General features: G+C 40.6%; 3 protein-coding genes and 1 long non-coding RNA gene across 4 annotated transcripts in view; 2 read left to right on the forward strand and 2 right to left on the reverse strand.

Moving 5' to 3' along the window:
- Positions 1–82: 82 nt before the first annotated feature.
- LOC121191043 lies at positions 83–3049 on the reverse strand. Its single transcript, XR_005895062.1, has 3 exons — positions 2964–3049; positions 1429–1712; positions 83–368 (listed from the first exon to the last, which is right to left on the reverse strand). It is a non-coding gene; the product is annotated as an uncharacterized LOC121191043 (long non-coding RNA).
- A 3607-nt stretch (positions 3050–6656) lies between these two features.
- Positions 6657–7871, reverse strand: supt4h1 (SPT4 homolog, DSIF elongation factor subunit). The gene is made up of 5 exons (XM_041051665.1): positions 7685–7871; positions 7325–7431; positions 7182–7237; positions 7021–7074; positions 6657–6920 (listed from the first exon to the last, which is right to left on the reverse strand). The coding sequence occupies exons 1-5, from the start codon at positions 7751–7753 to the stop codon at positions 6853–6855; spliced, it is 354 nt and encodes a 117-aa protein (XP_040907599.1). The 5' UTR covers positions 7754–7871; the 3' UTR covers positions 6657–6852.
- A 1558-nt stretch (positions 7872–9429) lies between these two features.
- On the forward strand, positions 9430–12871 carry hsf5 (heat shock transcription factor family member 5). The gene is made up of 7 exons (XM_041052003.1): positions 9430–9476; positions 10006–10517; positions 10778–11083; positions 11283–11374; positions 11521–11892; positions 12137–12229; positions 12332–12871. The coding sequence occupies exons 2-7, from the start codon at positions 10022–10024 to the stop codon at positions 12344–12346; spliced, it is 1374 nt and encodes a 457-aa protein (XP_040907937.1). The 5' UTR covers positions 9430–9476; positions 10006–10021; the 3' UTR covers positions 12347–12871.
- A 700-nt stretch (positions 12872–13571) lies between these two features.
- LOC121191103 (E3 ubiquitin-protein ligase RNF43) overlaps positions 13572–23014 on the forward strand; it is a 78633-nt gene continuing 69190 nt past the window's right edge. The window contains exon 1 of the mRNA XM_041052181.1: positions 13572–15127. Coding sequence (XP_040908115.1) covers positions 14906–15127 — 222 coding nt within the window. The 5' untranslated portion in view covers positions 13572–14905. The remainder of the gene's footprint in view (positions 15128–23014) is intronic.

The raw sequence follows: 23014 nt of genomic DNA on the forward strand, positions 1-23014 counted from the left end.
CTCCTTTTCTCTTTCGTACCTGTCTTACTCTTCTCATTACAGGCTTTTGAAATCTGGTCTTAAAAGTCCTGGATCACTGTTCAAGTCTGCAAGCTTACCGTGTTTGAAGGTACTCATCTTTTCCTTTTCCTACCGTAAAAGTTAAAATAAATTAAATAAAAATAAATTGTCCCTGTGACAGATCAATTGCTATAAATGACTTTATTTTATATATTTTTAATTCTGATGTACTCGTGTTTAAGCAGCAGTACCTTCGTTTGATAGGGGTAGAGCTAGTTTTAACTACTTCATATTCAGTTGCTGAAGGTTGTCTAGTCCAGTGGTTTCCAGTCGTGGGTCAGGCCCCTCCAGAGGGTCAGCAGATAAATCTGAGGGGTCATGATGATAAAAAGGATGTGAGGTGTTGTGAAACATTGAATTGGAGCATTTATCAGTAATTTAAATAAAACAATGTGAGAGGTTTAGAGGGGAAATGTCTCTCTGAGCCGCTAACTGCTAACAATTCACACCTGACATGTGACAACTAGACTGTTTTCTGTCAGAGGACACAGTCCACAAAGACAGTGTGATGTATTTCATAAGATTAACATGTTTTTCTTGATGTAAAATCTCACTCTGAGAGGAAATTAGTAAATATAGCTTTCAAACACGTCATGGAGTAATGGAAATACTCACGTAAAGTATAAGTACCTCAGAGTCACATGTAAGCACAGACGTTGAGCAGATGTAGTTATTTGAATTCTACCAGTGGATTTAGGTTCTGTATGTGGGGACTCACACATGTTCACATTGTAAACAGTGTGTGTGTGTGTGTGTGTGTGTATAGAAAAATGTGACATGGTTAGGTGGACTATAACTTAATTCCCATGACATCTGCTCCTGTTGGGAGAAAAGGAGTAGACGTCATTCTGAAATTAATACCTCAGAGGGAGACAAATCCCTCTGTCTACAGTAGTTAAATGTGTGTGTGTGTGTGTGTGTGTGTGTGTGTGTGTGTGTGTGTGTGTGTGTGTGTGTGTGTGTGTGTGTGTGTGTGTGTGTGTGTGTGTGTGTGTGTGTGTGTGTGTGGGCAGTACACAACAAAGGCTTTTGAGATGACAAAATTCATACAAAAATATGGCCAGGCTGACGTCAGCTGTGGTAACTAAAAGATGTTAGGAAAACACACTGAGACCATAGAAGCCCACCGAGTCTTTTTCATGTATGTTTTCATGTTAGAGGCGAGCATCACTGATGACAAATCAAACATGTTTATTAGAATGAAGACATGTTGAAAAGATTCAGCATATGGCGTCTTTTAAAGCCACGCATTTTTTAGCCTTTGACCCTCCAATCTCCTGACCCCTGCCCTGCATTTGGCTTATCCCTGGCCTCTCCGGCTAATTGAGTCACCAGCCTCCACTGAAGGGAGAATGCAGCAGCCCTCACCCTGCAGACGGCCACTAAAATTCGGTCATCTGCTGCGCGTGCCAGTAAGGAAGTGATCCTAGCTCCCTGTGCGAGGAGTGCACCGAAGCTGGGGCCTTCCCTACCCCATGCTGCCTCTCATGATAGACCTTATCTGGGCTGGCAGCCATTTCCCCTCCCTGTCTGTGCTCTTCAAGCTCCTCCTAGGCTGAGGCCGGGTGTCGACATCACCGAGCCGCCCAGAGGCTTAGATCCCTCACAGACCTGCGAGCTCCGCGGAGGCCTGAGCTGCTCTAAACCGGCTTCTGCAGAGCAAGAGCAGAAAGTAGATTTACTTTAAGAACTGCACTTAAGACAAGTTTTGAGATACTTCAGTATTTTTCTTTTTGTGCTTCTTTATACTCCACTACACTTCAAAGGGAATCATTCTACATTTTACAAAACAAAATTGTTCACTTCAGCTTTACAAATAAATATTTTACATTAATAAAATACAACACATTGTTAAAGATTACACACGTGGGTGCCAGCCCTTTTGTGACCTTCTTGCAAAAAAAAACCCTGAGTCTGGTTGGGGCCCCGTGTCCTGTTTCAGATGTGTATGAGTTGGTACAGTCGTACTAAAGACACATTTCCCCTCTAAACCTCTCACATGGTGCCATTTAACCCTCTGGAGTCCAGACTCAACTGTATTTAACTTTCTATGCATTTATTTTAACCTTTCTTTAGCACCTTTTAAACTGCCCTCACCCCACGTGCATGGGGATTCTTTTTTCAGCCCAACTGTCTGAGCCTTGTTCAACATGTCAGTTTAAAAAAAAAAAAAGTATTAAGCTGCCAGGAAGCCAAAATACAAGAAACACTGATACAGACACCGATACAAATGCATAAAACTCAAAATATTATTTTAACAGAAATACAGAAGAAAATATGCAGGAAATAGAATTACGATACAGTCTGTTTGCATGTAAAGTGATTTTCCACTGAATGTTTAAATAAGCCTGTAAATCACTGAAAATATTCAGAATTCACAGTTTTGAAACTTTCTTTCAGGACAGTTTGTCGTGGTCGCCTGACACACCAGCACCTTCAGCTGCTTATCTCAGCCTGTCTCATCATGATATATAAATAAAATTATGTTACTATAAATAAAACCACGTTCAGGGTAGACACTGATGAATAGACAGACTCTTATTTAAAAAAAAAAAAAAACTGAAAGCAGATTCATTTGTTGTTCTTTCTTCTCCCATTAATCATCTCACGACCCCTCAGATTTATCCTGCCCAGGGGGTCACAAGATAAAGTAGTTAAAACCAGCTCCACCACCTCCAGCAGCTACAACAGTGAAGTTCTGCTTACACACTGATGCATCAGTATTAAAAAGCTAACAGTGTCACAGAGCATATAATAATATATCAGTCCAAGGGGACACTATTGCAGAATAAGTGCTTTTATTTTTGATACTTTTTCCTTTGTATTGTTTACGTCATTGTACTGCTACTTAAAAGGAAGCAGAGAACGTCTTCTACCGTCGCAGAGCACCAAAGCTAACATACATTTACGTGCTGTCGCTGTAGAAGAGGACCTCCTTTGTAAAAGGAATTGAAATCCTTAAAATTTTGTAGAGCTGCTCTCGGTTCTGTAGCTTCTCTCTGGTCTGCGAAAGAGAGGAAGTTTTGTCAGCCTTATGAAACACTCGCACACATCAGTTTCAGTGTGTGTGGCCTTGTGCTGATAATGTCCATCTCCCATGTACAAATACAACCCCTTACTTCCCTAAATCTACTTAGTCCCTGTCAGACAGAGCATGTTCCAAGACTGACTTGGAGAAACCTTCACTCGCTTTTTGCCTTTTTGTTTTAACAGAGGTCACCGAGCAGCCAAGACAGTATAAACCTGGTGTCAACACCACAGCTTCTGATCTAATAATTCCCCTTTAGCTCGAAGCCCTGACATATCCAAATAAGGGCAAAAGTCACAGTGTAGCTGCGAGCAGCTACGAGGCCGTGACAGACAGGCCCCGTGTGTGTGTGAAAATGAAGGGCGTGCTTCGCTTCGCTTCTCTCAGATGTTGGTACGGACACTTGATGTGTAGAGGAGAGCACATGGGCGGAGCTGAAGGCCTTCCTGACAACGCCTGTGGTCGTGGAAGTCTTGCAGCAGTGAGCCAAGTTCTCGGTTTTGTTTTTAGCTTGCAGCTCTCGTGAAATGACTTCAGCTTCCCCTAAGAGAACAAAGATTAAAATCACTTGGGAGAAAAAAAAAAGAATATCAGCTAGACTTAAGTGTCAAGTTGTTTTATTTTACATGGCAGAAAAGGGGTCAAACTGGAGCATTTGAAGGATGTTGCACTCATCTATACGTGCGCTCAGCTCTGCACTGAGTTAAAAACCCACATGTAGGCGCAGGCGCTTGTGGTCTGTTTCTCATTTGATTATCAACTGTCTCCAACCACTATATGTTCTCTGTTCACAAAGTCTCTGTTCCACTTGTGATGGAACGGATGAGAAACAGTCAACACTCTGTACATCTGAATAACGGTGAGATAAATGGGAGTTCTGTCTGAATGTGCCAAAGTAGATTTCAAAATAAAAGAGGAGGCATGGTCCCTGTCAGATGAATGAGAATATTACTCGGATTCTGTGTAACATTATCACAACGAGAACCAGAATCAGAACGATGTGCCCTCCTCCCACCTTCACACTGGTCCATCACTCATTCATAATATCAATAATCAAACTTTATTTGTACAGCACTTTTAAACAAACTTATGAGGCTGTTAAGCAAACTGAGATTAGTTCGTTTTGATTTGTTGTACATTTGCACTGAGAACAAGTCAAATGAGACGTGCCAAAAGTTGGGTGAGAATTACTGTGAAAGTACAGTGTTAATGTTAACATTAATAGTGGGCTCATCAGTACACACTGTGTATTCACAGTGGAAACGTGTTACACACTGACATCAGCTTATTTGTGGCTTCAGTCAGAATAATAAAGACATTTCTAACATCACAGACCACAAGAGGTTTAAAAAAAATGGAATGAGTGGTGGAACAAAGAAAAAAAGATAGTACAAATAAATGTAAAAAAATAAATTAAATGCAGGAGTCAAAACAAGAGTCTCTGACCTTTGACCTCATTGTGGCAGCAGTAGAGAAAAAAAATCCCCAGCTAAGTTTAAATGAACCATTGCATTATTTTTAATGAGAATGAGTATCCAACTAAAGAAGCATTTTAATGAACTGATATATTATCAATTCTGTGTGTAATAATGCATGTTTCTCAATGACCGAGATTTGTAATTATTATTTCAGAACCTCATCAGATGTAGACACCCACTCACCTTTAGTTTTTCTTTGTATTCATCTATTGCTGTCATTTATCTGCTCTGTAGCTTTGCTGCTTACTCTAAATATCCTCAGTGATCTGTTCACAGCTGTAAGTACTTTTACTTAAGTACTTACTTAATTACAATTTGTAGTACTTCTACTTTGAGTATTTTGAATGTCTGTTACTTTATATTTTTAAACTGCCACATTTCAAAGGGAAATATTTTCATTTTTGCTCCACTACATTTATTTGACAGCTATAGTTACTATGATGTGACACTGACAGAGTCCACTCTGCTGGATAATTTGATGTTTTCAGTAGATTTTACTGCTAACACTTCTGTTCCTTTATTTAAGTATGCTTTTGAATGCAGACATTCAAAAAAAGGGCAGAAGTATTTTTACCATGTAGTAATGAGACTTCTGAATGCACCACTGTCCTTTAGTACAGGTCACTTTCTCATTGTTAAAACTGAAAAGCATGAAGAAACAGAAACGTAACAACCTTTTACCTCTGTGGTGACAGAGAGTCCTCACACACTGTCGTAACCTGCTTCTAATGGAAAACAAGTTACAGTGTCATGGCCTACAAAGGGTCCAAGACCAATCGACATGAGACACACGAACACATCCTGTAGCACACGACAACCGTACAGGCAGAGAATTCGGTGCGAGGTACAAAGTACATCTGCATGATTCTTTCTAGAAGCATTAGATAAGAAATGACGTTATAGTCATTAAGAATAGATGCAGGACATTTCCTTCAAATGGTTCAAATTTATTCAACACTAAGTCTTTGTTCATGACGGGAAAAAAAACATGTAATGTTACATATGTTGCTCCATGCTCCATGACCCATTGTGGTCTGTCCAGAAAGGTAAAGTGAGACATTTTCCTACATATATGAAACTGGGACAGCTTTCCTGTATCATTTCACATTCACCTTTTTATGCTCTTTTCATCTCGTTACTTTAATTTTTTTTTTTTTTTTTGACCTGGTAGCGTAATAGAGGATTCAGAGATAAAGCCTCACTTCACTAAACCATAACCTCAGCTATTTCTTTCTTTTCTAAATCAAAGGGTGGTTTCACTAACCAAGCCCTTGTAACAAAATATGAGCACCAGGTCCCAGTGAAATGAAATAGCAACTAATGACATCTAAAGAGACAACAGTAAGAGCTCACTGTGCTCACTGACAGAGATTTAAAAAGTCCTCGGTGTGCATGACCCCAGTCCATCAGGTTACAGTGAAATTAAACAATGCCTGGACCCTCTGGCAATAAAAATGTGTTTCCTTAACAGTAATAGAAGCCAACAGTAGAGTACTACACCTGATGTACACAGCAGCACAGGATGACAGCCTATAAACCTGGTATTCTGTACAGACTATTATACAATGAAACAGAAGCCACAGCAGTTACTGGAACTGAAAAGAACTTTAAAAAATTAACTGGAGACATTATGTCCGACAGACAGTGGGTGAGAATGTGTCCACTCCACTGTAAGTTTGACTTATGGTTCTCCCTACAGGCAGTGTGTGGTTCTGCATGTAATTCAGGTACTCAGGCAAAAGCACCATCTTGTGGCCCAGATAAATATGCACAGAAACATTTCATTATCATTGGTTCAAACCCTAAATGATAAGATGATTTCACTGTTTAGTCCCTCCTCTCTGATGTGTCAGATCAGTTGCCAGGTCACTTGTTTTACACTGCAGTGATTCAAACAGTATTTTACAGAGTTCTTGAGATATTTCAGTGTGGACAGAAGCGGCCATCCACAGAACTCGCTGTTAGTGTGCCTAAGAAAGTTATAAATGAAGTTAGTTGAAATATCTGTCCTTGAATAAGTAAAGCTCACTGCATTTACAGCTTACAGGAGCATGAAAATATAATGAGGAATATTAGGACAATTACTCATATTCCTTAAAAAACACACTTTTATTTTTTCTTCAAAGAAATAAAAAATATCCACTTTTTCTCCCCAGTCATCACCCATGTTAATATTTCTAATCACAACAAAAAACAAGATTTGAACAGTTCCACTGTTGTAGCCTCTGCGGTATGATTCCGCTCCCGGTTGGCTGATCAGACGACGTAAACTGGAAGCAGTCAGGTTTAAGTCTTCACTGCTGTATCTCTGGATTTGTAAATCACTCCTCTGCTTTTCAACTCTCTCACCACACCTTCAGGAAAGGAGAAAAAAATTATTAGCAACATAAACAGCCAAACATTTACTCTGTAAGTGTGTGATTTGCTGCATATAGAGGCAGTAGACTTAGATACCTGGAGGGAGTCTTCCCGTCACTGACACTGCGTATACACCTGGCTTGAAGTTGCCTGTAGGTTGAAGCACAAAATATACATATGTTATGACTCACATAATAATTCAAACTGACTTGAGACAATACTTAAAAAATAAACAGTGTAGGCACACACATGCTTACCTATCCTCTGCCATTTTGCTACCCAGCTGTCCTCAGGGCTCATCATGGCTATCACCCTGTGAACATACGCACAGTAACGGTGAACACCGGGAAAACACTCTACGAGAACGTTTAAGGATAATCAGTGCTACGTCGATGTTTACCCATCAAATGAGGAACTTGTGCATTCATAAACCATCTCTCGGTTCCCCTTCATCTGCAGGTAGGACTCACAGTTGTCACAGCCGTCATATTCAAACTGGTCGATGGTCTAAAGAAGACAAGATTAGTGAGTGAGTGTGTATTATGTTGCTTCCTGCAAGACGAACACACTATGACCGACTGTCTTATCACAGTCTTTCGGTGATATTCGCTAAATAAAAGTCATCGTGAAATCATTACTTCAAAGCTTCACTTTACTTTTCTACGCGAGACACAAAAGAGGAAAAACGCTACGCAGAGAGCGGCTACGCGTTAGCAGAGAAGCTAGCTCGATGGTCTTTTTCTCACTGTTCACAATTTACCTTCACCAGCGAACAGAGGAGACACGCGCGCAGATGGCGCAGGTCTTTGGGGACAGTCTCCAACGCCATTGTGTTAAGCTCCTAGAGTAAAATACTACAGAAATACCAAACAACCAAACAGATTAATGTTTTGAATGTATTCCTGTCGCTGGGGAGTCACGTCATCTGCAAGGACCTAGAAGAAAACCGGCACAGAGGTGTCGGCGTAGTGTGCCTGTATAAAAATCACCATAAAATAACGAGCTCGGTTACAGGGATATGCTTGACCTGTTTTGTATAGTTACAAATTTTACATTTGTCCCTCTTCGTCCAGAAAACTTTTTATCAGGATAGTGAGCAGCGATTTTTATTTATGTATTTCAAACATACCCATAGCAGTGAAAACTTTTCAGTTATACTAAAATATTAAAGTTCAAATATAAAAGCTGAGACACCCACAGATTCATGTACGAAAAGAAAAGAAAAGAGAAGTTTCCTTCTGGATCAGACATTCCTTACTTGTCCTTACTTATACTAAAATTAAAACCCCACAACCATTTAATTATGAACACATCCACATCTTTTCAGATTTCATTCTGTATTTCATTCTCTTTCTGAAGTTTGGCTGTTTTTGCATTTAAAAGAAGAACTGTTCTTATGTTTTCTGCTTTCTTATTTAAGTTGTTCTTTTTATTATTGTTCTTAGAATTATTATTTTTACATCGCTGTACTATTATATCCCTTATAACTGTAATGAAAGTCTCTATTTTTGCATGCAAGGGATATTTAAATATTTTTATTTATATCAGCATTTACTTAAATAACTCTGGTGTTACTGAAAACTACATTTTAAATTTAAACTGCTGCATTTTGCAGACTCTGCCCTGCTTAGATTTACAACTTGGGAAACCATATATGAGTAAGAAAGTGAGGAGAGTACATTTTGGGGACAGTTATTGTATTTCTCTTGAGTTCAGTTTCAGCTAAACCGCTTTTTGTGTCATTCTTTCCATACATATTTCGAACAAGTTAAGATTTTTCACAGTTGACACTGTGATGTGTCATAAGTACTGTGTCATAAGAACCACATTTAATTGTGGTTTCCTGGATTCCCTTTAGACGTGCTGTGTCCAGGGTCCTGGTGCTGTGCATGTTGGCTCAGTGACCATTGCTCATTGGAACAGTTTGATGGAAAAGATTAATTCCTTAAGCTACTGGTAACACATATGCTTTCTGTGCTGTGATGAGTAAAAGCGTTTGATGATGGTGTACAGAACTGAGGCTGATGGTGTTTAATGAGGATAAGAATTATGAACTTTACTCAGTATGCACAACACACACACACAGAATTAAATATTGTACTTTTTGACTGACTACATATGTTTGAGAGCTATTGTTTATAGAGATTAAAAACACCTTATATAAAATATGATGTTATGTTCATCAGAATCAGGTAATTACAGAAGTCTAATAATTTAAAGTATAAATAATCTAAACCTATGAAAATGAGCACTTCTATATTTAGCAGTTCTTACTTTGCTCTTAATGCTTGAAGTAACATTTTGACAAGACTTAAACTTATCATGAAGTATTTTTAAATTGTTGAACTTGAACACTTTCCCCTCTGTGGATCTGTCCAAATCAAATCCACATACCAACCCACGTTAGAAGGAATAGCTCATAAACTCAATGGGCACTGGCCGTTGACTCCAGCATCAGCGTTACTGAGCCGTTTGGACTCCAACAGTTTCAACGGTTCGGGAACTTCCAACAGTTCTGAGAGAGCAGGACAAGGTCATCTGCTGTGATCCAGGTACGGTTATCATGGTTTTCTTTTTTTATTTCTATAACACGACCTGAAAAATAATACATGGCAATGTCGAAAGAATTTTCTCCAACCTTAACTAACGTTACTGTGCTGAAAGTGATTCCAAATACAGAGCAGGTCCTCGGAGAGCTAACGTTCGCTAATGCTACCTGAGGAAGGCTAACATTAGGAGTTAGCATTGTTACATGTTGTGACTTTGAGTACAGCTAGAACGTCACAGCATTTTCGTTTTAAGTTAACTTGCCATGAATGTTATAAGTTTATAGAATAGTGTTATGCTAACTTCGTGAGAGTTACCAAGTTGTTATAAATTGAGAGTATATGGGTCTGATCTTTTTCTTTTTTTGAACGTTAACTGCTCCTAGCTAACGTTATGAAGGCGTGCCAACTTAGCTAAGTTAAGCTACTTCAAAGTTAACTGTATAACTTGTTGAAAATGTGATATGGTGGATTATTAGCTAGCTAACTCCTGACAGTTGGTCTGAAATTCAGATGAGCTTACTTGTGTTTCCAGGTCTACACACTAAAGCATGGATGCTGGTGAAAGTGCACTCCCTTACAGCATCAATCCCAACAATTTCCCTGCCAAACTGTGGCGTTTGGTAAACAACCCGGCCTGTAAAGCCATCAGCTGGGACACCTGCGGTCAGGTCGTCATCATTGACCAGCAGCTGTTTGAGAAGCAGATCCTGTCTCCCACCACCACCACCACCTCGGACAGCGCTGACGCCTTCAAAACAACCAACTTCTCAAGCTTTGTCCGTCAGCTCAACCTTTACGGCTTCAGGAAAGTCGATGCGGGTATGAAAGACGGCCTCCTTACCGCCGGGGACAGTGGGACCTATCATCATTTTTACAACCCAAACTTCAAGCGAAACCACCCAGAATGTGTTGCGAGTCTGAGGAGACTCACAGTCAGCAATAAAGCCAAGCTGCAAGCTGGTCTGAGCGTCAATTGCCGGCCTCCGAGTCGATTCCACAGACACGGTGGAGGTGATGATGGCAGAGACAAAGATTTGAAGAGAGGCAAGTACCTCTGCAAGACTTCACGATTTTACAGTGAATACTGTAAAATGAAACTATTTCTTAAACCTGTCAAGAACTGGAAATGACCCACAAATCCCACTTTGAAAATCACTAAAAATATCCTATCACGTCATCTATTATCACCTATCATCGTATCACTTGTCATCTGAACCAAGTATCTATTTGCAGTTTTAATTTCACAATCTGCTACCTTCAATAACCACTGTCTAAAACGTTGCTGCTTTTTCTTGTTTTTGCAGGCACATCACTACTTAGCCTCAAACACCAGAAGTCTACTCCTTACCATCCACATAAAGTTCAAGCTATGATAGCACACAATGGAACCCCAGTCCCACCACGATACCTGATGAGGGGTTATGGTGCATCTCTGCCTCTTTCTGTCTTAGCTACAGACAAAGGGATGCCGGTATCTTTAAGCCCCCCCTTCTCTGGAGTAGCCCCAAGCTCCAATGATGTGAATATTCAGCAGGGTTTGCATGGAAATCTAAATTTCACCAGTTTTAATCCTCATAATGCACAGTATCAGCCTGGCTACTTTTCACCAGGTGAGCATGACCTCAGTTAACCTGTTGGGTAGAGAGGTATGAACTACTTAATCTAAAATGTGCTTGTAATACACTAAAATTTACTAGCAAGGACCTGTGTGTTCTTAATGATGAATAAAGAATATTTAGGTTTGAAGAATAAACCAAAACATATGCATTTTATGATGTAAAATATTATTCTTTGTTCTTCTTCTTGAAGTTTGCCAGTGCTACCATCCAAACCTTGTTGCATCACATATGACAGGTGGTGGGCTTCAGACAGGGCCATTCTCTCCCATTAGCTATTACCAGGTATGTGAATTGGAGTGTATTCACTCTGTCATGAAATAAGTGACTCTATTATAACAAACTGGTGATTGGCCAAGAAAAGGTGAGTATTTTTAACATGTGCTGTGCCTAAAACATGTGTGCCTGAAACATTTTCATTTCATTTTTAGGCAGGATATCCTGCGGCAATGCTGTATCATGGGGACCGAAACCAGGACTTAAAGAACAAGGAAAACCAGGAGGGAAAAAAATGTGACGTTAACTTGGACACAATTTTCCAGATTGCTGATGAAGTGATGCAGACTCCACCCCATAATTGCCCTGTGAAAGCTGTGACCCCAGAAAAGCCAAGCCCTGTATTAGAGCTGTCCTTTAACGCCATGCTGTGCGACAACCCTGGGAGCACCGTGAAAGCTAACCCTGTGTGTGCTGGACCAATTATAATGGCTATGTCAGACAGTGCTGATCTAGGCACACATGGACAGCAAGAGGAATCTCTGGTTTCAGTACCTGAGCAAATGCCTGAAGATGCCATATGTGAGGTAAGTCCAAACATTTTAGATTTCTCTAAGACGTTTAATCGTTTCTTAAGGCAAGAAACCTTGCCAGGAAAGACTGTGTGAGGTCTGTTTAGCAATTTGAAAATAAAAATAGAATAGAAATTTTCATTAGTGTCATGTATTTGTATATTTTATAGGTTTATATATATAATAGCTTAGCAGAAGACCTGTACATTATTGTTATTGTGCATTATTATTGCTGTTGTTTCCTCTGTGCCCTGGTAAGGATACCAGTGAAGATCCAAAGGTTAGCGACTCTCAGTTAGCTCCCAGTCAGGCTCACAACAGCAACTGTGAAAGAAGTACACCAAAGCTAGAGGTGAGATATAGCTGAACACTGAGGCAGCACATTCAGGGTAAAAGTAATGGAAGTCATTACTGCAACAAATTTACTGACCATTGGTTATATTTCTCTTTGTAGATCTCACCATGTTGACTTGATTGGCAGGTGGTAGGGAGTCTTGAGGATGTGATGTGTAATAGTGAAGTTTTCAGGATGGCCAGACTTCATTCTCCACTTTAATGATTATTTATTGTTTAAAGGTTTGTTGTGTTGGTGTCTTCTAATTTAAATCTCATTTAAAACATATTAGCCAACATTTTATTATTAGTGACTTTGGAAAATATATTTATTTTGTTTCTCTCAGAATTAGAATAACTAGTACCACGGTATATTTTTAAAAGTTGTAAGGCAAGATTTTAACTACATTTACCTATATTTTTATACAGTATTATCTCAGAAGTTTTACCAGCTCGTGATGTTCTTAAAGAATTGCAATTTTAAAGTATGATTTACACTTGCAGTAGGAAGCCTACATAAACTCAGCCTCTCCCCATTTTAATATGCACATTTGAGACTTATATTTTAATAACATAACTGGTTTATCATAACGAGCTGTAACAAATTGCTGTGATTGCTGAGAACATATTATATAATTTTATGAAAATAATAATATTGATTGTTTGCTTAATGGTAGTGACCATATTGTGGTGGTATTTTCTCCACCTTTTTGTTTTTTGCTACATCTCTTAAAAGGTGCAGTTTTTTAAAACAGCTAGTTGACTTGTTTTCAATGAACGTGTGTAAAAGTATTGTTATTAAAATGGAATATAGTTTTGATATTGTAGCTGGATGGTTTGTTTGTGTGTAATTTCATTATGTCCTGTTGACACGGCAGCTGGAGCAGAATGTTGTACAGGGTTTTGGACACTAGAGGGAGCCACTCGCTCGTTTATTGATCAGGGCTGCTGCTGTGCTGCTGCTCCTCCCTCAGTATCTCATGCTGCTTTCACGTGCTACTCGGAAACTCCTTTTTCTTCCTTTCTTTAACTTCTTTCTTTTGGAAGCTATAAATGTACGTTTGACTGAAAATACAGTAAATACCAGCTGTAATTCTTACCTTGCATTTCCAACAGTTGTATTAAAATAATACATACAAACATATTGTGTAACGTCTGTAACCCAATTCGTTTATATTGCTTCTCTTTCTCTGAACATGACAGTTGGTTAAAAAAAAACCCACTTCCCAAACACAAAGGCACTTCTTTTGGTCGTTCCGTTTCACAGTTTTTATAAATGCTTAATCTCCGACAGCACGCGAAGGCAGCAACACAGTGAGCAGGTAGAGACTGTCAATGAGATCCCAGGGGAACGAGAGAGAGTCCGGGAGGTAGACTTTTGGGACGGTGTCATAACTGTACGCTGTTTCTCTCCACTTTGTCAACGTTAAATGGGAATGAAAAGGAGTTTTGAGCACTTTTATTCCGTACTTTTTGTAGTGTTTCTTCTCCGTTCTCGTTGATGGTTTTGATAAACGATTCATTTTCCCTCGGTGTTCTCAGGAGGATCGTATCTAATTTCTCACTGTGCAGCGGAGGCACTGGACTCGGGAATGACTTTTTTTTCCTCTTTTCTTTCTTTTTCTCTCTTTCTTCTTTCATTTTTTAAAGCAGCGAATGGGTTTAAACGAGTAGCCGAGTGTGGAAGAGAAGTTGATGGGTCTGTTACAGAAGTCGCTTTGGTTTCGGACCCATTAGAATTACCACGTTTTAAGTGAAGTAGAGCAACGGTCCATTCGCTTTGGTTAATAATAAGATAGAAGGGTGTACTGAATCGAGGATTATTTTTCGCAACTCTTTGGTTGTAAAAAAAAAAAAAAAAAAAAAAAATATTGCCCAACTTTTTTGGCACTGCCTTATCTGTCAGGATGCCTTTTAAGTTTCCGGCGGCAACCTGTAACCCAGCCTTTGAAGTTCAAGTCGTCGCTCTTCAGCGTTTGCGGTGGATTTATCCAGAAAATGTGGCGCCCACAGGACGTGCTGCCTTTTGACGCCGTTTGTCAACTCAACTCGTGTTCGGTCGCAAAATGTGATTGTAAGGTACAGTGACTGGTGTACACTGTAATAAGAATAATAACAGTAGTCGTTCGGATACGGATGAAGATCGATACGCCGTTGCCAGGACCTGCACTTCTGGGAGAGGATACAAGAGTTAAACAATAAGGCAAACACGATACAAATGAGGACATTTGTTGTCTGTCTCATGAAGACCAGGCTGTTGGAAACCTATGCACACTTCAAGCTCTAACACAACACAACGTGTCTTCATGGTGCATTTGTGCATGCAGTGTTTCGCCACCCATATTAATGACACTGGATAAAAGTTCACTATAGCTTGTTGTTTTTTTGTTTTTATCTCGGAAGATATCAGTTTTCTGTAACGGAGGAGTTGGCTCCATGTGGGCACTGAGTGCATTTCTGTAACGCGTAGCGTTTGAATATTAACTCTGGTGCTGAATGGAAGTTTGAGTTATGAGTTTGAGTTATGCTGGCAGTCCTCCAGCTTTAAACATTTGGATTGTATCTATTTCGCAGTAGTCGCCGAGGCAGAAAGAAGAAGTGGGACGTATATAAATATTTTTCTTGTTTATCCGTGGTGCTTGCCTGCTTTGAAGTCCACCATGTGCGGCCGGGCACCGCCGCTACAGCCGAGGCCATGACCGTCCCCCAGTGGCGCCTGGCCGGGCTCTGGCCGTGGCTGCTCATGGCGGCCCTGCAGGTGGTGCTGGGTCAGCCGGGCCTGGAGTCCGAGCGGCCGGGCCTCCGAGCGGTCATCAAGGTGACACTGCTGAAGAACGAGCCTACGGGGAAGCCCATCACTCTGGAAGGGGCGTTCGTGGGAGGAAGTGCCGGCTACGCGGAGGGAAAACTAATGCAGGTAAGCTTTCATAAATGTACATTGTTTGATCACACCAGGGCTTCCACATTCTCACTTTTCATTTATCTGGAAAAACAACAGTGGGTATGGTTGCAGTGGTGCGGGTGGGCACCTGTTGTCAGAGTTGTTCATCTGTTTCAGGGGGCCAAGAGTTTATATAGGGTCTCCTGTGAAGTGAATAGCAGTTGTAAAGGTGGGATTCAGTGCCTTGCTCAGAGAGACTTAAGCTGTGTGGGAATATTTGGTCTTTGACCCATGTATTGTATTTGAAGGACCGCCTTACCACTTGACATCCCTGGTGCCTTGATATACATTTACACTGACCCATTGCTCCAATAACCATATTGTCCTCGGGTACCCTCCCATTCACAGTTTCACTGTAGAAGATGATTTACTGTTCTTCTTTTTTTGTTTGTTTTTGTTTTTTATCTGTAAAAACTGGCAGATAATTGAGAGACTCAAAGCTTAGGTCAGGATTACTAAGCTAAATGTTCTCCCATATATGTATATTAAAAGCCGATAGGCTCCATGTAAAAAAGCTTTAATTTGACAATTCGTTTTCAGAACACACTGTCCTGTCTTTCAGTGCATCAATCCCTCTGTGGAGTGACTGTTGGCCCCACATGTTTCCCTAACCCCAAAAACAGTTTACACAGTATCCCACTGTCTGATAAACCAAATGATGTTAACACCTGTACTTGTTGCTATACGCCATCAAAATACTGTAGTGACCATGGGTTACAGCACACTGTATCTTTCCGAGAGCTGCTCACAATACTACCCTTTCCACTCGGCGCTCAGCATGTGATGACAGAATATCTAAATTCCTTTAACAATAGTGATGACATACAGGTGTTATTGAGGTTAGTTTGTTTTCAGTCTATTTTTACTTCCCTGAAAAACATGGGTTTGGTTAAGGTTGCCAGCTTTTGTAGGTGTATCTTTTCTAAGGTGACGGCTTTGTTTTGCAGTAACTATTTACAGCATCTAATGTTCTTCCAACATTTTTAATATCAAGGTGTGGTGGTAGACTGCTAAACAACACGGCAAATCATGTTTGAACCCATGCAAACCTATAATTTAAGGAAAAGTGTTTTCTTTTTTTCTCTCTTTTTTTAACATTTAGAAAACAGCATGTCATTACCCTGCAAATCTAAAGTATGTAGTCTATTCAGTGTGCATATTTAGGATTCAGGAGCGGATTAAGGTTCCCGGGCCATAAAGCTGAGCTACGTCAATTTATTTGCAGTTTCCAAAGAAACAGGACGACAGATATGAGGCACTGTAGGATCTTGTCTCTCTTCACTCACCAGGTGTGGGAGGTATTGTGAATGGCGAGCCAGATGCTTCAGTTTGCCATAATTGATAAGGATTTACATGGCTTCTCCACGGAGAAAGCCCAGAATTAGGGACGGTGAAAAGCCATTGCTGTTTTCCTCTCCAGGAAAAGACACATTCATTGGACTTTAATGTGTCTGTGTGGGATGTTGGCAACATGTTATGGAGGCAAAACACAGTGCAGCTGAGATCAAAGATATTTCCACCTTTCTGGGATTTCCAGCTTTCTTTAATTTTTTCCCATAAAACCTTGCACAGTTTTTGTACCGGTCTGCAGGACAAAATATGAGTTTGCTGTAAATGCACAAAAAGGTATTAACCCCCGTCACCAGGTCTCAGCAAAAAGCAACAGCTGCATACTGTACATACAGAGGTACAGTGCATATTAAGTTGGCACATGGGTGATGGGGCTTGATCAAGATTATAGAAGAGATATGTGCCCGCATTTCCCTAAAGGTGTGAAGGAAAGTGCAGCAGTGCCATAGTCAACTAATCTCTGCCACAGTCAGAATGGCGACAGCCTAATCCTCTGCTGATAAGATCCCTGTTTTTTCTTTTTTCTTTTTGCAGGCTAAAAAGTCAGTAGAGTTGGTTTTGTCCATACTTTTGTTTTCTTGTTTTCCTAAGTCAAATCATTGATTGTGGTTCTGTCCAAGGCTAGGAAGGTATATTTTAGTCAGACTCTCTCTTCCCAGTCTGTTCCCACAGTGCACAGAGGTGGTGTTGTGCTGCAGGATGCTCTTTGTGGCAGCTTAGGCCTGTTCCAACAGGTCCTCATTGCCTCTGCAGGCTGCTTTACAGTTCCCGCTTTATGTTCTTGTCTTCCAGTGGATGAGGGGGATGAAGGCTAGGAAGGAGTTTGATTTCCATAGATGGATTCTCTGCATCACAGTGCTTCTGTCCTCTTTTTTTTTTATGAAAGATTATGATTTATTCTGTGTGGTGAAACTGTCCACCTTAATGTATTATAATAACCACAAAGCTAAATTGGTTGATGTCTTCTATGAGGCTAAATTCCTCTCTGTTATTTCAGCTATTTTGCTAGTTTCAGAAGCTACCCCAGATTTGACTCTAGACCACACTGAAAAATAGCAGCCAGTTTTCATAAGCTACAGTTAATACTTGTCAGTTTGGCCACATGTTGATCCTCTGAATCTAGACCTATCTCATTTTGGAGGTTGATATTTAGGAAAGCAAAATAGAGCATTAGAAGCTATAAGCTGTCATTTTGATCTGAAAACTCTTTGGGTTTTCAGATGCTGAAAAAGATTCATCTTTACTGTGCTGGTAAAACAGTACAGATGCACATTTTGTAGACTTTTGCCAGTATACATTTTTGTAAAGGTAGAGCAGGAGTTCTTTCTTCTATAAACCACAAGATCCAGTTTTGATCATGTTTGCTAATGCATGTAAAGAAAAAACCTACAAAGTAGAGGGTATAGAAAAAGTTCCCAGTCTTCGTCTGCGTATTCAAGTCATGAGACTTTGCTTTGGTACGTATCTTCCTCTGATCTATTAAAACTGTGATCCCCCTGGAAGTATGCCCTGTTCTCTGAATGAACACGTTCATTGGAACACTGGCTGGGGTCTGGCAAGCACTATTTGGACAAATACAAGTACAGAGGAATTTTGACTCTCTCTCCCCCCTCCAGAATTAACCTTGCATACTGACCCTAGGAGAAGTGCAAAGGCTTATGGGATAACTTTGAACTTGAAAGGATTGTCAACTGTCTTCTGGCCTCTTTTTAGAGAAGTAGTCGGAGTTTATCCTATAAACAGGCATTGTGCCCAATTAAAGGACTTCATAAAAGCTCCACCTATTTTCGTTTAAAGCCATCTTGACTTTCTTTTCTTCCTCCTGCTGTATTTTTGGGTCTTTGTACTTTGAAATGTTGAATTGACCTTTGAGAGCTCCCTTAAATACATCAGCTATAATTAAGGCAGGCCAGGCAATTGACTGAACACCAGTTAACTCTGCACTTCACATTCTTTCGTCTTCCTTCTCAGTGTCCCACAAGGTACTGAATGCTTCCCTCAACTGTCCGAGCACACTATCTGCATGTTTCCCCCGGCTGGCCCTCAGCACGGCCGTTTGGGAACGAGGGATGGGAGGGCGGAGGGGGCGCTGAGGGAGAACATCAAAGCCAGTCCAGTTCCGAACGTGAGCTGGGATGATTAAAAACCGAGACTGTTTATACTGCACTTCCCATATGGGCCCTTCCCTCCCCCTCCCTCTAGATTTCTTGTCCATACTTCCTATCTCCCTGGATGAGATAACATCCTGTCCAGGGCTCCTTTGGGCTCCTCACTGCTTTACATTGCTGGGGTTGCTGCTGTGCAGTTTGTACATTTTGAATGCATTCCTGAAATGCGTGTAGGAGTGTGGAGCTTTTTAATGTCATATTCAACTCTCTGAACTCTTTGTTGTGTGAGATAGGTGAAAAGTCATTGTAACTTAAAATGATGAAAATCTTCTGCAAATTTCTGGGGTTAGCTTTTGTTCTTTGAAAATAGGTCTAGCTCCTAAGCCATGAAGGTTTTGGAGGATTTCTTATACAGTGCATAGCAATGGGGATGAGGATTACAACATTTTATTTTATACATTATTTTATTTTTATATCCAGTTCTTTTTTTTTTCATTGATTTTATTTATTTAAAGCCACAGAAGTTTTGTTGAAACACAAGTATGTGGGGTAGTGTAACAGAATTCAGATCTAACTCTGTATGAGTTTTTGTCACCTGCAGGGTGAGCCATGTCTGTGAACGGGTACAGTGGCTACCAGCATTCCAAGAAAGCAGCACTGAGAGATGGGGGCAACTTTTGCAAAATGGCTTTCTAAATAAATAAGAAGAAGCGAGCAGGCAGCAGGAGTAATATACTGCCAGTTTGTGTAGATTCCTTACAAGAATAAAGGACATCTGCCTATAGATGAAAGTTATAAATGTACAAAGAAAAGGTTATATAGTTCATATCAATAGTATATAAGATCAAGGGCAGAATCTTGGGGAACAATTCTGAAACTGCAGGCAGCTAGCATTATCAAAGCACAAAGAAAGTCATTGTCAAAGCAGAGAATGGTCACCTGTGTCAAAAGCTTTCATTAAATCAGGTAAAAGAGCAGCACAGGTTTTTTTTGTCACCTAGTGCAGAGATTATATTGTTAATAACTAGAGAAGGAGCAGAAATAGTGCTATGCTTAAACTTAAATGGAGTTAAAAGGGAATGTGTGAATAAAAATGATTTCAACTGCTCATTAATAAGTGGTTCAAGTATTTTTGCAGGACAAGATAATTTTGAGAATGGACGATAATTATTAATTCAGAATTGTGACCACCATTATAGAGAGTAAGAACATTGGCAGTCCTCTAGTCTGTTTGCTTGCTAATGAACCTGGAACAAGTTTCAGGTAAAAGTTCTCCACATTTGACAAACAGATTCACTGAGGAATGATTCTCTTATGTCTTCTGACTGTACAATAACAGTGAGAGTAGCTACAGACTGGAAGAGGGCGGCTCTGAATTTTGCTGCAATCCTCAGTTTACATTCACATTGATCATGTCTGCCATGCAAAGCTCTGCCATGTCCACTGGTATGGACACCATATGAGACCTCAGCATACGCAGCAGTGGAATCATGTCCCCATCCATTCTGTCTGGCTCTCAGTGACACTGGCAGTTACATAAAGGAATGAATGAAATCGCTATAAGCTCACAATTTCCGCCTGCTTTGCCACAGCGCCTGTTAAAAAGAACACTGACTTTTCTGTGATTAAGTGCTATATTCAGAAAGGGAGGACATTCGGGGTCAGTCGTCAACTTTAAAGCTCAGCACATAACATAAGAAACTTACTCTGTGCTGCTGATATAAAGATTATTCACATTCCTTCATGTGGCCAACTCACAAAGGTCTGTTGTTAAGATGTGTTTGTTTGTTTTGGGTTTCCATATGGTCATCAGCTCTGCCCTGTTTGCTGTTGCTTTTCTATTTAGTGATGTGAGACTATAGTTCTGTGTTTCCTCTGGCTCTTGCCTTGAACAGACCCCCCACGTGTGTCCAAACTATCAGACAAGCTCTGGACTAATGGTTTCTCCTGAGCAGGGATCTGACAAAAGCTGCAGCCTGCAGCACAGGAAGCAGGGGCTAGTGCTGTCCTGCCCACCCTCTTTCACAAGAGATGGCTGCTGAGATGTTTCTTAACATCTCAACGGCACTAGGAAGATGGGAGAGGCAGGTAAGGGGAAACATGGCAAGTCTCTTAATCCAGCCGGCCCCCTTCTTTTTAAGTCATTAGAACAGGTCTGGAATTCTTGAATGTTATACAACACATTCTTTTCTACTTTTCATAGCTCTCCTCGTGCAAATAACAAGGGAAGGTCTCTGCTACTTCTGTGTACACTCTGACACTATCACTGTTTCACTCATCCACTCACTCCCTCATACATTCGCTCCAAAGAGACACATGCTTAACTCCATGTTCTATGCAGCACGCCCATACAGTTGAAACACACTCACGCTAAGTACACACACGCGCACAATGCAGCATGGTAAAGGAATTACTACTGGACTTATCCTTGAACCGGCCCACAAACAGGGTGAGTTGGGGAGGACAGAGGAGGAAAAAGAGAACATCAGAGCAGAAACAAACAGCATTACAAAATTTCACATTAAAGTGAGGGCTTGTCCTCCTACACCACTGGTTTTCTGTGTGTGTGTGTGTGTGTGCTTTCACATTTACACACTTCATTGGTCTTAGAGTGGTGGAAAAACTTGCATACACACATAAACACACACTTAAATGAAATGTTAATGATACAGGCTTTGTCTCGCTCTTCTTTTTGAGCTCTTTTATTGTCTGTTCCTCTGAGAAACCACCAGAGCACTGAAGGAGCAGCAATGTACGCAGCCCTTTTAAGTTGTGCCATTATGTAGCCACGCATCCGTTACAATGGAGAGGAATGAGTCACCACTGACTGTAAAAGAGAATGTGCGCGCACTCGCATATACACACACATACCTATATTTTCCTTTGATGGCACCATACCTGACATAGGGCCAACTGGGGCCAGGGTGCATTCAGGTTCAGTGGAATTCAATTATGTGAAATGTCCGGTGATAAACAGTTGAGAGCACCTTGGCATTTTTGCATTCCCAGGGAGATAGGTATCCTGTGCGACCTTTTCTGAATTTGTCCTGACAGTGCAGGTCAAGTGAAGCACCTGTCTCTTTCCAGTTGAAACCGATCCACTGGGAGCACATAGGAAAGCCTGCTGATCCATAGCTGGTGTAGAGGCCAAGCTATCCCTTCCCTGCGGATCAAGGCCACATTTATAGAGATTTACAGAGAACCATGTTGCAACAGATGACAATTGCACCATATGGCAGGAGAGTTCAGATGCTACTGGAGGGAAAGTTGGCTGTGTCTGTTTTGTACTCTCCTCCAGGTGAAAGGTTATGATCACAGGGATAGGTTGACCAAAAAGTAGTTGCACACCCTGTCTTAGATTTTTGCCATTAGTACAATTTGACCAGCTTGACCAGTTAAAGCTAATAATTGATATCTGATATCCAATATTTCCTGTTTGCATTCATCTTGTAATTTACTGCCCTCTTGTAGCTGCGATATGCTATTGCCTTGAGAAGCTAGGTTGACTTCCAGCTGTTGCATCTATCATTTCTGTCATTTACGTGGGCGTGGCCATGTCTGGTTGACAAAGGCTGGGGCTTGTCAGGGAGAAGGGAGAGCAGCATTTTTTGGATGTTTGCATATGTGCATTGTGGATAATCCTGGGATCGGGTGACTAGCTATAGCTAGCAACAGACAAGTGTGTTTGTCAAGCTTGACTCACTCCCCACCATTCTGAGATCAGTTATGATGTTACACGCCTTATTATAAACATGCAGATGCATGTGGAAATGGTACTTGCGTGTTAGAAAATAACTTCAACCGTTTTTTCTTCCTTAGCGATAAGAGGTAGCAGCAGCAAGTAAATGAGCACATTAGCCTGTGATTTATCATCTCAGATCGGTTTAAGTTATCTTACTAATCACTTTGGTCAACATGTGTGACCAACCATTCCAGTCACTGGTAAACCATTTCAGTCACTGGTAAACCATTCCAGTCACTGGTAAACCATTTCAGTCACTGGTAAACCATTCGCATCCTTAGCCATGTTTGCAGCTCTGTCCACCACTTCCTGTCCAAAATGAAATATGTCAACAGCTGAGAGATGGATTGCCATGATATTTGGTACAGAATATCATGGCAATGATATGAATGAATCCCAGTAACTTTGGTGAAAAGTCAGGTTTCACCTGTCCTGTGATTATTATATACATAGGCCTTTTCAGAGATTTAGTCTACGCAGTTTGTTGAATGCTGATTTGGCTCTTCTGTATTTTGTTTATACACACAATTTTAGATGTGGTGTTGAATTGAACTCCCCACTGTTTGTAATCTTTTGGGACCTCATTATTGCTTGCTGTCTTATCATTACGCAGTTAATTGACAGTTCTGTTCATTTAGGCCAACTGTCTCCATAGATAGTGCA

Source organism: Toxotes jaculatrix, chromosome 12 (genome assembly GCF_017976425.1).
Source record: "Toxotes jaculatrix isolate fToxJac2 chromosome 12, fToxJac2.pri, whole genome shotgun sequence".
Lineage (NCBI taxonomy): Eukaryota > Metazoa > Chordata > Actinopteri > Toxotidae > Toxotes > Toxotes jaculatrix.